This window comes from Aotus nancymaae, unplaced genomic scaffold, assembly GCF_030222135.1.
Source record: "Aotus nancymaae isolate 86718 unplaced genomic scaffold, 86718_ANA_hifiasm-v0.15.2.pri h1tg000040l, whole genome shotgun sequence".
NCBI classification, from domain to species: Eukaryota; Metazoa; Chordata; class Mammalia; order Primates; family Aotidae; genus Aotus; species Aotus nancymaae.
The window spans coordinates 18,138,239-18,156,125 of NW_026988454.1; the positions used below are offsets into that span (position 1 = coordinate 18,138,239).

Genomic DNA, 17,887 nt, shown 5'->3' on the forward strand with positions numbered 1-17,887 from the left:
ACTGCAGCATTGACCTCAAGGTTCAAACAATCCTCCCACCTCAGTCTCCTGAGTAGGTGGAACCACAGGTGTGCCCCACCATGAACTGCTAATTTTTAATTTTTTTGGGAGAGATGGGCTCTCCCTGTATTTCCCAGGCTGGTCTCAAGCTCCTAGGCTCAAGAGATCCTCCCACTTCAGCCTCCCAAAGTGCTGGGATTACAGGTGTGAGCCACCACACCCGGCCCCATATTCCTGTATAATAGAACTTTATAAAGCAGGTTATGGTTGGATCCCACTGAGAAACTTCAGTTACTGAGGACCAACAGAAATTTAAAATTGGAAATTGTAGAACTTACAGGTCCAGTGGAGGCTGGCATTTATAATAAGGCTCAACTATATCACAAGAGGAAAGAAATGTTAACAAAGTAATAGCCTTTTTGAGCTGATCTTCTAGATAGAATATTATACCTCAGATTCTACTGAGCTGCTTTTTAAATATTGTTCCATATTTTTCCTTAATTTTTTTTGAGAGAAACAGCCTAACTCTTTGAACTTAATCTGTTTCCCTGTATCTGTTCCTCCATATCCTTTACTACATCCATATCATTACCAGAAGGGGCAAATCTTTTATTTTATTTATCTTTATTTTTTATAGAGATGACATCTCACTATGTTGTTCAGGCTGGTCTTGAACTCCTGGGTTCAAATGATCCTCTTGCGTGGGCCTCCCAAAGTGCTAGGATTATAGGCGTGAGTCACCATTCTCTGCCTGGAAAATATTTAATTTCATAAAGAGTCTGAAGTTTGTCAGTGAAGGACTTTTTAGACCTTTTGTTGTTAGGCCAAAGACTTTTACGTAAGTGTAAGCTTTTGTTTAAAGGTACGTAAGATTAAATCATTTAAGCTGTAAAACAAAACATTATCACCTTAAATTTCATTTCAATATTATAGAGTTTTTTTTTACTATTTTCTTTTCTATTTTTTTTTTCTTTTGAAATGTAGTTGTGCTCTTGTTGCCCAGACTGGAGTGCAATGGCATATTCTCAGCTCACTGCAACCTCCACCTCCTGGGTTCAAGCGATTCTCCTGCTTCAGTCTCCTGAGTAGCTGGGATTACAGGCGCCTGCCACCATAACCTGGCTAATTTTTGTATTTTTAGTGGAGATGGGTTTTGCCATGTTGGCCAGGCTGGTCTTTAACTCCTGATAATCAGGTGATCCGCCTGCCTTGGACTTCGAAAGTGCTGGGATTACAGGCATAAGCCACCAAGCCTGGCCTACCATTTTCTTGTTGTGGTAAAATATACATAACACTTTACTGTCTTGGCTTTTTTTTTTTTTTTTTTTTGAGACAGAGTCTTGTTCTGTTGCCCAGGCTGGAGTGCAGTGGCACAGTCTCGGCTCACTGTAAACATCACCTCCTGGGTTCAAGCAATTCTCCTGCCTCAGCCTCCTGAGTAGCTGGAATTACAGGCATGTTCCACCTCACCTGGCTAATTCTTTTGCATTTTTAGTAGAGACGCGGTTTCGCCATTTTGGCCTGGCTGGTCTTGAACTCCTGACCTCAGGTGATCCACCTGCCTAAGCCTCTGAGTGCTAGAATTACATATGTGAGCTACTGTGCCTGGCCTTGGCCATTTTTAAGTGTACAGTTCAGTGTCATTAGATACATATATAATGTGCAACCATCACCACATAGAGTTTTTAGACTAAGTTCAGATCCATTACTATAATACAATTGAGTCAAAACTATATAGAAGTTTTTTTTTTTTTTTTGAGTTAGAGTCTCACTCCATCACCAGGTGCCAGGTTGGAGTGCAGTGGTGTGACCTCGGCTCACTGCAACCTCCGCCTCCCGGGTTCAAGCAATTCTCCTGCCTCAGCCTCCCAAGTAGCTGGGACTACAGGCGCGCGCCACCACACCCAGCTAATTTTTTTGTATTTTTAGTAGAGACGGGGTTTCACCATATTGGCCAGGATGGTCTCGATCTCTTGACCTCGTGATCCACCCGCTTTGGCCTCCCAAAGTGCTGGGATTACAGGCGTGAGCCACCGCCCCTGGCCAAAACTATATATAGATTTTTGACGGGTTTTTTTGAGGCAGGGTCTTATCTTAGTCTGTTCCCCAGGCTGGAATTTAGTGGTGCAATCATGGCTCACTGCAGCCTTAACTTCCCAGGCTCAAGCAATCCTCCCACCCCAGCCTCTGGAGTAGCTGGGACCACAGGCACAAATCAACATGCCTGGCTTATTATTTTTTAGAGATGGGGGTACTGCTGTGTTGTCCAGAATTAGTTTTTAAATTGAGTCAAGATTTCTTTTCTCTTTTATTTTTGAGTTGGAATCTTACTCTCAAAAACCTAGGGTCATTTCACTGCATTCCAGTCTGGATGACAGAATGAGACCTTGTCTCTAAAAAATATTTTAAAAATAAAGACTGCTTTTGTCCAGGCACTGTGGCTCATGCCTGTAATCCCAGCACTTTGGGAGGCCGAGGCGGGTGGATCACCTGAGATCAAGAGTTTGAGACCAGCCTGACCAACATGGTGAAACCCTGTCTCTAAAAATACAAAAATTAGGCAGGCGTGGTGGCAGACACCTGTAATCCCAGCTACTTGGAAGGCTGAGGCAGGAGAATTGCTTGAACCCAGGAGAATTGCTTGAACCCAGGAGGTGGAGGTTGCAGTGAGCCCAGATCATGCTATTGCACTCCAGCCTGGTGGACAGAGTGAGACTCCATCTCAAAAAAAAAACAGAAAAAAACTGCTTTAAAAAAAATCTTGGTTGCATATAAATTGAGACCTTTTTTAGTCTGTAGGTTGTGACCCATCATTGAGTCATAGAATTAGTAGATTCTGATCAGTGTTGTATTCATTTTTTAGAAATTATTTACTGATATATAATAGTTGTACCTATCTTGGGGATACATATTATATTTTGACTTCTGAATACAGTGTCTCATGATAAAATCAGGATAATTGGGATTAATCAGCATTTAAAAATGGCATAAAAATTATCAAAGTAGGACTGGGCATGGTGGCTCACACCTGTAATCCCAGCACTTTGGGAGGCTGAGGTGGGAGGATGGCTTGAACCTAGGAGTTTGAGGTTATGGTGAGCTATGATCATGCCACTGCAGTATAGCCTGGGCAACAGAATGAAACTTTGTCTCTAAAAAATAAAAATAAAGTTTGACAAAAATAAAACTTTCACAAGTTGTACTTTGATGTTTTTTTCCCCCCTTGGGATCAAGCAGTTGTCTCACCTCAGCCTCTCAAGTAGGCAGGACTACAGGCATGGGCCACCATGCCCAGCTAATTATTTTTTTAGAACTTTAAAGTTTTAGTTAACTTTTCAATTTGTTACGCAATTTATTTTATTTTATTTTATTTTTTCGAGATGGAGTCTCGCTCTGTCGCCCAGACTATACATACTGCAACCTCCGCCTCCTGGGTTCAAGTGATTTTCCTGCCTCAAACTCCCGAGTAGCTGGGATTCCAGGTGCCCGCCACCCTACTCACTAATTTTTGTATTTTTAGTAGAGACGGGTTTCACCATGTTGGCCAGGCTGATCTTGAACGCCTGACATCAGGTGATCTGCCCGCCTTGGCCTACCAAAGTGTTGAGATTACAGGTGTGAGCCACCGTGCCCAGCCTGTTATGCAATTGAAATAAGAACATAAATTAGTAATGTTTTTAGTAGAGATGGGGTTTCACCATGTTGGCCAGACTGGTCTCAAACTCTTGAGCTCAAGTGATCCATCCTCTTCAGCCTCCCAAAGTGCTAGGCATGAGCCACCATGCCCAGCTTAGCCTGGATGTTTAATTCATTTTATCAGAATTAATTTTGCAATTGGAAAACAAAAATTTAATGAACTATTATTAAAATTTTGACAAAATATCTTGATGTGGTTTACTGGATATCTGATATCAAAATGGAGTTTCCTAACATCTTTAATAAATGGCCCTCAGTTAATTTTGACAGTGATATATTATAGAAATTTAAAGAGCCATCTTCTTCTTTGAAATCAGGTTTGGCAGGAAATAAATGTGGAAGCTAAACATGTTAAAGATATCATGAAAACACTAGAGAGCTTTAAACTAGACAGCACTCCCTTGAAAGCAGCACAGCATGAATTTCCAGCTTCTGAGGGAGAAGTCTGGTCCATGCCTGTACCTGTTGAACGAAGGTAAGTGGAGACCTTTTAAGAAACCAGTTAGCCCAAGGAGCTTATAGCATTGATTATATCTAGGAGGAGGATGGGGTGGCTGAGAGACAGGAATGGGAGGGAGTTTTTTTTTTACTGAATATTGTCTCTTTTAATAACTCTTGAACTTTGTATCATATGCCTTTGTGACTTAATTCAAAAAATATTTCGGTAGGAATAATTCAAATATGTGCTTTTGTGAATGACCTTAAAGTGCTAGAGACAGTGTTATCTTGTAGAAGGAGAATGGGGTTAGGAATTGAAATATCCAGGCTCTGCTCTTCTGTCTTTGCCATTCTCTGTAGCTTTGGGAAAATAATAAAACCTTTTAGACCTCAGATTTTTCTTTTTTTTTCTTTTTTTTTTTTTTTTTTAGACAGAGTCTCACTCTGTTGCCAGGCTGGAGTGCAGTGGCATGATCTCAGCTTACTGCAACCTCTGCCTCCCAGGTTCAAGCGATTCCCTGCCTCAGCTTCCTGAGTAGCTGGGACTACAGGTGCGCCCCACAATGCCTGGCTAATTTTTTGTATTTTAGTAGAGATGGGTTTCACCGTGTTGGCTAGGATGGTCTCAATCTCCTGACCTTGTGATCCTCCTGCCTCAGCCTCCAAAAGTGATGAGATTACAGGTGTGAGGCCAGGCCTCAGGTTTTTCTTGTGTAAAGAGAGAAAGTCAGACTAACAGTGGCTCTCAAACAGGCATCACAGATTACTTCTTTTCATCAAGGTATAATGTTGCTAAAATTGAAAAAAAATGGGCTTTTTAATTTATAGAGAAAAGTTAAAAGATAAAATGTTCTGAATTTTAGGGTTTTCTCTGGCATTTTTTCCCCAACTTCCTACTACCAAGTGCTAGCAAATGAATGACTAGTGATACTGATATTTACTGAAATACTGTAAACAGCCAATCGTGTAGTTTTACTGCATAATTTTTAACTGACCAGTATACAGGTGGATGTTATCTATTTCACTTACATAGTAGATTTCCTAGTTTGTATTATAGATTTAAATATTGAATGTGTCATGCCTTTCTAGAAAGAACACTTACGACTTCCCATGTTCATTGCCTGTTAACTTTGCATTAAGATGTTGCCCAGATGGTTTTCAGTTTTAATATTTTGTCATTGCAGTTTTGAATTCTTGTTTTTCGTTTTTTTTTTTAATACTAGTCAAGTGCAGTAGTAAGAAGTAGAGGAAGAATAGAACAAGGAGTTTGATCTGTAACTGACTGTGAACAATCAATTGAGATAACTCACAACTTTAGACAGCCTTGGTTATATTTTCTTTAATTTTATTTTATTTATTGGGACGGAGTCTCACTCTGTCACCTGGGCTGTAGTGCAGTGGTGTAATCTCGGCCCACTGCAACCTCTGCCTCCCAGGTTCAAGCATTTCTCCTGCCTCAGCCTCCTGAGTAGGTGGGATTATAGACCTGCACTGCCACGCCCAGCTAATTTTTGTATTTTTAGGAGAGACAGGATTTCACCATGTTGGCCAGGCTGGTCTTGAACTACTGACCTCAGGTGATCCGCCTGCCTTGGCCTCTCAAAGTGCTGGAAAGTGCTGGAATTACAGGTGTGAGCCACCAAGCCCGGGCTGGTTGTATTTTATAATCACAGGTGCTAGATTATACACCCACAGTGTCCTGAACTATTTTAGGCTATAGGTGTTATTTTATTTATTTCTTACAATATGCCTTCCAAATAGGTCATATTTTCCCTATATTTCAGATAAGACAGCTGAGGTACAATAGTACAATAAGGTTGGGTAACTTTTCCCCACTATCACAAAACTGGTAACTGGTAGAGCTAGGATTTGAACCTAGATATATTGTGTTTTATAATATAATTACAAATCTGGCACTCTCTGCTATAGCAGGCCTAACAATCTCTAATTAAAAATGATTAAAAATGTGGATTCAGGGGATCACTCCCAGAGTATGTGATATAGTAGATAGTGGATAGAACTCAGGAATCTACAGGTGATTCTGATATAGGTGGTCCATAGGTCACACTTTGAGAAGACCAACACCATCATGTTCTTGACATTTAAAATCAATTAATGAGTATTGATTATTTCTTAGCCACTTTTATTTTTATTTATTTATTTATTTTTGAGATGGAGTCTTGCTCTGTCGTCCAGGCTGGAGTGTAGTGGCGAGATCTCGGCTCACTGCAGCCTTCACCTCCTGGATTCAAGCAATTCTCCTGTCTCTGCCTCAAGTAGCTGGAATTACAGGCATGCACCACCACACCCAGCTAATTTTTGTATTTTTAGTAGAGATGGGGTTTCAGGATATTGGCCAAGTTGGTCTTGAGCTCCTGACCTCAGGTAATCCACCTATGTTGGCCTCCCAAAGTGCTAGGATTACAGGCATGAGCCACTGCACCCGGGCGCCATTTAATTTTCTTAATCTCCACATACAAGGACTGTACTAATGTTCTGTTACTAACTCCTGATATCCTTTGGATATTTACTAAATTTTTCTCAGGCCTCATAAGCACTTTCATGTAAATTACATTTTCTGTTATATAATAGTTCACTACAAAAAAGCACAGTAGACTCATTAAAGAAAAATAGAAAAATTCATAGAAGTAGGGGGAAAATCACAGTCATCCTAGATTATTTCCTTCTGATCTTTTATGCATTATTTTCATAGTTGTAGTTGTGCTATGTCCATAATTTACAACATTGTACTCTCTTCTAAGAAAAATCCAAACAATAGTCAACAATCATTGCATATTTAATGTGTGCCAGGTACTGTGTTTGTTGTTTTGCATGTATTACCTAATTCTTAAAACCATCTTAAAATGTAGGTACTAATTTTTTTAGCCCCAATTTCTGATGAGGCTAAGCTAAGATAGGTTAAGTAATTTGCTCTTCATATTTTAAACATTTATGATTTATAAGCCATGCCAGATATTTTTCTCTGCAGTTTTTTAAGAGTTATTTGCGGGCCGGGTGTGGTGGCTCACGCCTGTAATCCCAGCACTTTGGGAGGCCGAGGCAGGTGGATCATGAGGTCAAGAGATCGAGACCATCCTGGTCAACATGGTGAAACCCCGTCTCTACTAAAAATACAAAAAACGAGCTGGGCATGGTGGCACGTGCCTGTAATCCCAGCTACTCAGGAGACTGAGGCAGGAGAATTGCCTGAACCCAGGAGGCGGAGGTTGCGGTGAGCCGAGATCGTGCCATTGCACTCCAGCCTGGGTAACGAGCGAAACTGCGTCTCAAAAAAAAAAAAGAGTTATTTGCTATTGTTCTGAATGGTATATGACCTATATAGTTAACCATGCTCTTAATGTTTTTTTCCCCTTTTTTCATTATTATAAAGTTGTGTGAATATTTGTGAGTAAAAATTTTTCTGCATTTATAATTTTTTCCCCAACTTCAGAAGTAGAACTAATAGATAAGTCAAGTTGTGTTTTTGCTTTTGCCTGTTAATTTGTTTTATTCTTATTTACTTGCTCTTTTCTTTTCTCCTTCTGGAGGATCATTGCTTGGGTCTTGTATTAGTCTACTTGGGCTACTATAACAGAGTACACTGGGTGGCTTAAACAACAGAAATTTATTTCTCACACTCAGGCTGGGAAGTCCAAGATCAAGATGTGGCCAGTTTGGTTCCAGGTGAGGGCTCTCTTCCTGAGCAGACAGCTGCCTTCTCTCTGTGTGCTCACCTGGCAGAGAGAGTGAGTGAATTCTTTGGTGTCTTTCATAAGGACATTAATCCTATCACATCAGGGACTCTTACTTCCTTACTCCTAATAGTCATATTGGGCATTGGGGCTTTAACATATGAATTTTGGGGAGGACACAAACATTCAGCCTCTAACAGTCCTATAAATCCTCAGTTATTAGTCCGATTTTTCCAGCAAATAGATGTTCCCAGTGGAAAATCAGTTGATTCTGAATTTAGTGAAGTATCTGGTTACTTCAGTCTCACAAGCAGAGGCAGGATTCCCTTTGAGGGGTGGTGGGTGGGAAGTTAAGCCCTAAGTGGTGTTCCTTCTTATTGCTTCTTGCTTTCTTCAATATCATTTTCTGTCCCTGATTTTGAATGCTCTAGATTACTGTTATGTTTTCCTTTTTTGATTTTTATTTGGCATCTTTCTATTTCTTCTTGTACTTTATTTTACTTGCTCCCTTAACTGGATATCTTTCAAGTTTTAATTTTTCTATTAGTCTTCATTTGTACTCATGCTTAAGAGAGTCATTTCTTCTTTACTTGTGTTGGTGATTCTAACCTTGTCATCACCTAAATTTTAGTACTGTTTAAATAATAGATTTACCTGATCCAGTATTCTCTTCTAGAACTGTACACAAAAAATGTGAGTACAAGGAGGTTCATTGAAGGCTTATATTGAAAAGGTTACACATAGCTTAAATGCCACCAGATGTGATTCTTTTCAAATGTCTTTTAACAGTCAGCTGATGTCCCTCAAATATCTTCCCATCTCACACAAGAAAACCCAGAGTTTTCATGTCTTTCAAGCCCTATGAGACCTGGTTCCCCACAGCCTCTAGGACCTAAGTTCTTGCAGCTCTCTCCCTCAGGCACTGTGCTGTGGCCTTGCACAAGCCAAGCACACAAATGCTTTACTCCTTTCATCTGCCTTTCCCTCAGCTCCAGTACTTAATGACCTGTTTCCTTATTTCATTCAGCTTTCTACTTGTCACCTCGGAAAGTCTGTCTCTGTCACCCAGGCTAGAGTGCAGTAATGCATCTCAGCTTACTGCAACCTCCACCTCCTGTGTCCAAGCAATTCTTTTTTTTTTTGGAGACGGAGTTTCGCTCTTGTTACCCAGGCTGGAGTGCAATGGCGCGATCTCAACTCACCACAACCTCTGCCTCCTGGGTTCAGGCAATTCTCCTGCCTCAGCCTCCTGAGTAGCCAGGATTACAGGCACGCGCCACCATGCCCAGCTCATTTTTTGTATTTTTAGTAGAGACGGGGTTTCACCATGTTGACCAGGATGATCTCGATCTCTTGACCTCATGATCCACCTGCCTCGGCCTCCCAAAGTGCTGGGATTACAGGCGTGAGCCACCATGCCCGACAGTCCAAGCAATTCTTATGCCTCAGCCTCCTGAGTAGTTGGAATAATTATCTGGCTAATTTTTTTTTTTTTTTAGATGGAGTCTCACTCTGTCATCCAGGCTGGAATGATACAGTGGCATGATCTTGGCTCACGGCAACCTCTGTCTCCAAGGTTCAAGCAATTCTCTTGCCTCAGCCTTCCAAATAGCTGGGATTACAGGCATGTGCCACCATGCCCAGCTTTTTTTTTTTTTTTTTTTTTCTGTATTTTTAGTAGAGACTGGATTTCACCATGTTGGCCATGAGGCTGTCTTCCTGAGGCCATTCCCATTGCCATAGTACTAGATCTCTTTCACACCTTGTAGTTTATCTGCCTAGCTTTACATAGCTTCTGTCTAACTATACTGTGGTTTATTTGAGAATAGGACTCCTTTTTTTGGTTTGTTTTCCCTCTTTTAAATGGCTGCAACCAAATCTGGGAGCAGAATAGGAGCCTAACAGATATTTGAGAAGTCTGAATTCTGCTACAGAAATAAGGATGAAATAAGGACCAGCACAGGGGCTAACTCCTATAATCCCAACTCTTTGGGAGGCCAAGGTGGGAGGATCAATTGAGCCCGAGGGTTTGATACTAGCCTAGGCAACATAATGAGACCTTGTTTCTACAAAATACAAAAATTAGCCTTTTGTGGTGGCATGTCCTTGTAGTCCTTGCTACTCGGGAGGCTGAGGTGGGAGGATTGCTTGAGCTTGGTAAGTCAAGGCTGCAGTGACAGAGCAAGACCCTGTCTCAAAGAATAATAATAATAAGATATAAATACATACAGGTGAAATGAGGTGATGTATGTAAATGTAAAGCACTGTATTTGAGCTCTAGTAACTGTTCATAGCTAGTGCTTATATCAGTTTTTAAATGGGAAAATGATTAAATTTTATTAATTAAAACACAAAAATTATGGTACAAATTGAGCATTCCTAATATGAAAATTCAAAATATTTCAAAATCCAAAACTTTTTGAGCACCACCATGACACTCAAAGGTCATGCTCAAAGGAAGCGCTCATGGGGACATATCAGGTTGTGGATTTTCAGATTAGAGATGCTCAGCTGGTGTGTATATGCAAATATTCCAAAATCTGAAAAAATCCAAAATTCAAAAACTTCTGGTCCCCAGAATTTGGATAAGGGATACCCAACCTGTATATTCTAAGTAAATGGTACCAAATTGCATATATACCAGTGGATAAATGTGAATGGAATACTTGTACTATATTCTGGTTGTTTTGATAAAACTCTCTTCTCTGATGATTGCTTTTTTCCGTTTCCAACAATCAGACTAATTTTGCATTCATTTTTGATGTACAGCAATTTCCTTTCTAAGTAGAGGTGACCATTAGTTCCCCTCCACTATTTCTGTAATGTAACTATACTACATTCCTTGCATTAAATCACCACCAACAGCTATGTCAGATTTACATTTTATTTTATTTTTATTTTTCATTTTTTGGGTTTTTTTTTTTTTTTTTTAGTTGGAGTCTTGGTTTGTTGCCCAGGCTAGAGTGCAGTGGCAGTCTTGGCTCACTGTACTTTCCACCTCCCAGGTTCAAACGATTCACCTGCCTCAGCCTCCCGAGTGGCTGGGATTACAGGCACGCACCACTATGCCTGGCTAATTTATTGTATTTTTAGTAGATACGGGGTTTCACCATGTTGGCGAGGCTAGTCTTGAACTCCTGACCTCAAGTGATCCACCCACCTTGGCCTCCCAAAATGCTAGGATTATAGGCGTGAGCCATGGTGCCTGGCCCAGATTTAAATTTTAGATCTTAGGTTTCAACATCCTGAAGTTTATTCAGTTGTGTCTTGTGTTCAGTTGTTGCATTGGCTTTTTTAGTTCATAGATTCTAACTTACACAGTATGTGTGTTCATCCACATTTGGAGTCGATTATGATATTAAAAAGTTTTTGTTTGATTAGACCCTCACCAGGACCTAGAAAACGACAGTCTTCTCAGTACAGTGACCCTAAATCACATGGTAATCGTCCAAGTACATCTGTCAGAGTGCATCGTTCATCTGCACAGAATCTTCACAATGACAGAGGGAAAGCTGTTCGTTGTCGTGAAAAGAAAGAACAGAATAAAGGAAGAGAGGAAAAGGTAAATGTTACTGATTTTCATAAATGAAAAAGTTATTTCCAAACAGTAAAAATGAAGACTGTACAAATTTATTTATTATTTAATTATTTATTTATTTATTTATTTATTTATTTTTTTTTTTTGAGACGGAGTTTCACTCTTGATACCCAGGCTGGAGCGCAATGGCGCGATCTCGGCTCACCGCAATCTCCGCCTCCTGGGTTCAGGCAATTCTCCTGCCTCAGCCTCCTGAGTAGCTGGGATTACAGGCACGCGCCACCGTGCCCAGCTAATTTTTTGTATTAGTAGAGACGGGGTTTCACCATGTTGACCAGGATGGTCTCGATCTCTTGACCTCGTGATCCACCCGCCTCGGCCTCCCAAAGTGCTGGGATTACAGGCTTGAGCCACCGCGCCCGGCTATTTATTTATTTTTTAAGATAAGAGTCTCACCCTGTCACCCAGGCTGGAGTGCAGGGGCATGATCTCTGCACATTGCACCCTCTACCTCCTGGGTTCAAGCAATTCTCATGTCTCAGCCTTCTGAGGAACTGGGGTTATAGGCAGGCGCCACCACATCTGGCTAATTTTTGTATTAATAAAGACAGGGTTTCATCAAGTTGGCCAGGCTGGTCTCGAACTCTTGACCTCAGGTGATCCACCTCCTCGGCCTCCCAAAGTGCTGGGATTACAGGCATGGGCCACTGTGTCTGGCCCAAATTTCAATAAGTTGTAGTCATCTGTTTGCCAGAGCTATGATAAAACCTTACTTATACTACTTCTAGGCTGGGATTTTCCCCACTTGCAATTCAACAAATATTTTGGGTTTTTTTTTGGTGACCTTATATTTTGATGTAATTTCAAACTAGCAGACAATTTCCAGGAATGGCATAAAGAACTTCCATATATACTTTACCTAGTTTTATCTATTATTAATATTATGCCCCTCTTGAGTTATCATTTTCTTCCTCTGTATACCCTTTTCCTGAACCATTTGAGACTAAGTTGTAAATATAATGCTCCTTTAACCTATAGTACTTCAGAATGTATATCCTGCGTACTCGGATATTCTTTTACATAAAAGCAACACAATTATCAAAAGCTGGAAATTTTACATTGATATAGTTCTGTTCATCTAATCCACAGACCTTTATAAGATTTTGCCAGTTATCCCAATAATGTCATTTAGAGATTTTCCCCTTTCTCTCCCTGCTAGATCAGAATACATTGTAGATGCACAAATTGAATTTAGTTGTCGTGTTTCTTTAGTTCCTTTGAATATAAACCTCTTTTCAGCTTTTGTCTTTCTTGAACTGGCATTTTTTTTTTTTTTTTTTTTTTTTTTTTTGAGACGGAGTCTCACTTTTGTTGCCCAGGCTGGAGTGCAATGTCACAATCTCGGCTCACTGCAAACTCCGCCTCCCGGGTTCAAGCCATTCTCCTTCCTCAGCCTCCCGAGTAGCTGGATTACAGGGGTGCGCCACCATACCTGGCTAATTTTGTATTTTTAGTAAAGAAGGGTCTCGAACTCCCGACCTCAGGTGATCTGCCTGCTTCAGCCTCCCAAAGTGCTGGGATTACAGGCATGAGCCACCATGCCCTGCCTTGGACTGACATTTTTGAAGAGTTCAGGCCAGTTATTTTGTGGATTATGTCTCAGTTTGGGCTTGCCTGATACTTCCTCAGGATTAGATTAAGATTATTCATTTTTGGCAGGAATATCATTGGTAGGATTTTTTTTCTTTTCTCTCTCAGTGTATCATGTAAGAAGGTACAGGATGTCTGTTTGTCCTATTACTGGTGATAAGTTGGTTTGCTTGGTTAGGTAGTGTCTGCTTGATCTCTCCACAATAAACTTACTGTTTGACCCTTTGTAATAATTTGTGGGAGGTACTTTGAGACTATATAAATATTCTGTTTCTCATCAATAATTCATCTAGTTTTAGCATCCAGTGATTCTTGTCTGAATCAGTTATTTCTGCACTGATTGCAAAATCATAATTTTCTAATGCCATTATTGCTTCTATATTAATTATAAAAGCCATGTGTAGACATTGCTTTGGTTTTTTAAAATTTTGTGTTTGTTATTTTTAATTTAACACATAATCATACATATTTATGGAGTACAGTGTGATAATTCAATACACATATATACTGGGTAATGATCAAATCAGTAATTAACATATCCATCACCTCAAACATTTATCATTTCTTTGTGTTGGGAATATTCAAAATCTGTTCTAGTTATTTGAAAATGTACCATAAATTGTTTTTTTTTTTTTAAGAAGAAGAAAGAAAGAAAGAAAAAAAAAGAAAAGGGCCGGGCGCGGTGGCTCAAGCCTGTAATCCCAGCACTTTGGGAGGCCGAGGCGGGTGGATCACGAGGTCGAGAGATCGAGACCATCCTGGTCAACATTGTGAAACCCCGTCTCTATTAATACAAAAAAATTAGCTGGGCACGGTGGCGCGTGCCTGTAATCCCAGCTACTCAGGAGGCTGAGGCAGGAGAATTGCCTGAACCCAGGAGGCGGAGGTTGCGGTGAGCCGAGATCGCGCCATTGCACTCCAGCCTGGGTAACAAGAGCGAGACTCCGTCTCAAAAAAAAAAAAAAAAAAAAGAAAAGAAAAAAAGAATGAAGAAGAGGAAGAAAAAGGAAGAGAAAGAGGGAGAGAGAACGGGAATATTGCTTTATTGCCCAGGCTAGAATGCAGTCTAAAAATGGGAATTGAAAACCTCTTTTATGCCAATAATTGTGCTTAACAATGGAGACAGGAAAGAATAAGGGAAGAAAATAACAAGCAAGCAGCCAACCAATATTTCATTTAAACCTACGAAATGCCATGCAATTATTGAGGAGTAATTTACTTGCAATTATGTAGTCACTTTTGGAATAAGTGTGATATGGTACTGATAAGAATGTATGTTTTGTGTATTTGAAGTGGAGAGTTCTATAAATGTTTATTAAGTTTACTTGTTCCGGGTCTGAATTCAAGTCCTAGATATCCTTGTTAATTTTCTATCTCATTGATCAGTCTAATATTGACAATGTGATGTTACAGTCTCCCACTATTATTGTGTGGGAGGCTAAGTCTCTTTATAAGTCATTAAGAACTTGTCTTACGTATCTGGGTGCTCCTGTATTGGGTGCGTGTATATATAGGATTGTTAGCTCTTCTTGTTGCATTGATCCTTTTACCATTATGTAATGTCCTTCTTTGCCTCTTTTGATCTTTGTTGCTTTAAGGTCTATTTTATCAGAGGTGAGAATTGCAACTCCTGCTTTTTATTTATTTATTTATGTTTGCTCTCCGTTTGGTTGGTAAATCTTCCTTTGTCCCTTTGAGTCTTTGTGTATCGTTGTATGTGAGATGGGTCTGGATACAGCGTACCGATGGGCTTTGGCTTTTTATCCAGTTAATAATATATATGAGTTTAAAACTGCCATTTGATGCTAGCTGGATATATTTTTGGAAAGGCTGATACTGGTTGTTTGTTCATATGTGTAGTGCTTCTTTCAGAAGCTTCTGCAAAGCAGGCCTGGTGATGGTGAAATCTCTAAGTACTTGCTTGTTTGCAAAAGATTTTATTTTTCCTTCGCTTTTGAAGCTCAGTTTGGCTGGATATGAAATTCTGGGTTGAAAGTTCTTTTCTTTAAGGATGTTGAATATTGGCCCCCACTCTTTTCTGGCTTGTAGGGTTTCTGCTGAGAGATCTGCTGTAAGTCTGATAGGCTTCCCTTTGTGGGTAACCTGACCTTTCTCTCTAGCTGCTCTTAGTATTTTCTCATAAATTGTTTTTAATTACAGTCACCTGGCTGGGCATGGTGGCTTACTCCTATAATCCCAGCACTTTGGGAGGCTGAGGCAGGTGGATTACTTGAGATCAGGAGTTCATCAGCCTGGCCAACATGGTGGCCATCTCTATTAAAAATACAAAAAAAATTAGCTGGGCGTGGTAGCACACACCTATAATCCCAGCTACTTGGGAGGCTGAGACAGGAGGATTGCTTGAGCCTGGAAGGCATAGGTTGCAGTGAGCCAAGTTTGCGCCACTGCACTCCAGCCTGGGAGACAAAGTGAGACTCTGTCTCAAAAAAAAAAAAAAATTACAGTCATCCTATAGCACTATAGAACACTAGAATGTATTCCACCTTGGCCTCTTAAAGTGCTGGGATTACAGGCATGAGCCACCACGCCTGGCCTTTTTTGAGACAATCTCTTGCTCTGTTGCCCAAGCTAAGTGCAGTGGCTTTGGCTCACTGCAACCTTCACTACCCATGCTCAAGCAATCCTCCCACCTCAGCCTCCCAAGTAGCTGGAGCTATAAGCATGTACTACCATGCCTGGCTAATTTTTGTATTTTTTTGTAGAGATGGAGTTTCACCATGTTACCCAGGCTGGTCTCAAACTCTTGGGCTCAAGCAGTCCTCCAGCCTCAGCTTCCCAGAGTGCTGGTTGTGAGCCACTGCACCCAGCCTTGTTTAGCTTTTGTGTTAGTCACAATTTAGTGTTTTTTTGCTCTGATTTTTTTAATTCATGGGGTAGGGAGACAGGGTCTCACTCTGTCACCAGACGAGTGCAGTGTCACAGTCACTGCTCACTGTAGCTTTGACCTCCTGGACTCAAGCAACCCTCCGGCCTCAGCCTCATGAGTAGCTGGGAGTATAAACGTGTAACACCATGCCCAACTAATTTTTAAGTTTTTTCTGAGAGACAGAGTCTTACTACATTACCCAGGCAGGTCTTGAACTCCTGGGCTCAAGCGATCCTCCCAGTTTGGCTTCCTAAGGTGCCGGGATTACAGGCATGAGCCACTACACCTGGCCTTGCTCTTATATTTATTATTTATTTCCCTCTACTGATTTTGAGTTTAGTTTGTTCTCGCTCTTCTAGTTCCTTGAGATGCATTTCTCTGTTATTTGAAATCTTTGGACTTTCTGGTCTAGGCAATTATTGCTACACACTTAGTGTTACTATTGCTGTATCCCATAGGTTTCAGTATATTATGTTCTGATTTTTGTTTGTTTCAATAAATGTTTTATTTTCCTTCTTAATTTCTTTATTGAGTCATAAGTTGTTTAGGAACATGTTCTTTAGTTTTTATGTATTTGAATAGTTTTGAAAGTTGCTCTTGTTATGTCAGAAAAGATACTCGATGTGACTTCACTTCTTTGCAATTAGTTAAGACTTGTTTTGTGGCCTAACATGTGATCTATCCTGGAGAACATTCTCCCATCCGAGTCCTAACCAGGCCTGACCCTGCTTAGCTTCCGAGATCAGACAAGATTGTGCGTGTTCTGGCCGTAGACTCTCCTGGAGAATGTTCTGTGTGCCAATGAAAACCTCACTGCAGCCTTTACTACCTGTGCTCAAGTGATCCTCCCACCTTAGCCTCCCAAATAACTGGCACTACAAGCATGCACCACCATGCCTGGCTAAGTTTTGTATTTTTAATAGAGACCGGGTTTCGCCATGTTGGCCAGGCTGGTCTCAAATTCCTGACCTCTGGTGATCACCTGTCTCAGCCTCCTAAAGTGCTGGGATTATAGGCGTGAGCCCCAACACCCAGCCTGAGACTTTCTTGCTTAACATATTCATTTAGTGCTCTAAATTGCCCTCTCAGCACTGCTTTAACTGTGTCCCAGAAATTTTGATAAGTTGTATCTTTATTTTCCTTCAGGCAATGTATTCTTTGATTGCCATGAGACTTCCTCTTTGACCTGGATTATTTAGTGATGTGTTGTTTAGTCCAATTGTGTGGAGATTTTCTCATTATCTTCCTGTTACTGATTCCTAGTTTGAATCCTTTGTGTTTGAGAATATACATCATTTAATTTCAACTCTTTTAAACTTGTCTAAGTTTGTTTTTGGCCCGAGAAATGGTCTGTTTTGGTATATGTTCTGTGAACACTTGAGAAGAGTATGTATTTTGCTGTTGTTAGATGGAGTTTTCTATAAATGTCTGTTGGATCCTTTGGATGGTGTTACTGAGCTCTATATGCTTGCTGATTTTTCATTTTATTTTTGAGATAGGTTCTCACTCTGTTGCCCAGGCTGGAGTGCAATGGCACCAATCACAGCTCAATGTGGCCTTGAACTCCTTAGGCTCAAGGGATCTTCCTGACTCAGTCTCCTGAGTAGCTGGGACTACAGATGTGTGCTACCACACGTAGCTAATTTTTTAATTTTTATTTTGTAGAGACAGGATCTCATTTTATTGTCCAAGCTGGTCTTCAAGTCTTCCCATCTTGGCCTTCCAAAATGCTAAAATTATAGGCATGGGACACCACACCTGGCCTGAGTTTTTTTCTTAAAAAAAAAAAAAATTTTTTTTTTTTTTTAAATACTATGCTACTTCCCCTGGCTTTCTTTTTCTTTCTTTCTTTTTTTTTAGATGGAGTCTCTGTTGCCAGGCTGGAGTGCAGGTGGAGCGATCTTGGCTCACTGCAAGCTCTGCCTCCTGGGTTCAAGTGATTCTCCTACCTCAGCCTCCCAAGTAGCTGGGACTACAGGCATACGC

The 17,887-nt window shown here is 40.5% G+C and overlaps 1 protein-coding gene across 4 annotated transcripts in view; it reads left to right on the forward strand.

Annotated features, from left to right (window-relative positions):
* The window catches only part of KATNA1 (katanin catalytic subunit A1), a 41,645-nt gene that overhangs the window by 9,849 nt on the left and 13,909 nt on the right, over nt 1-17,887 (forward strand). For 2 of the 4 annotated variants that reach the window (XM_012452485.3, XM_012452476.3), the window contains 3 exons: nt 4,014-4,171; nt 7,777-7,818; nt 11,208-11,388. In XM_012452485.3, the coding sequence (XP_012307908.1) occupies nt 4,014-4,171; nt 7,777-7,818; nt 11,208-11,388 (381 nt within the window). The remainder of the gene's footprint in view (nt 1-4,013; nt 4,172-7,776; nt 7,819-11,207; nt 11,389-17,887) is intronic. The other 2 variants (XM_012452495.3, XM_064360582.1) reach the window with 1 other exon arrangement.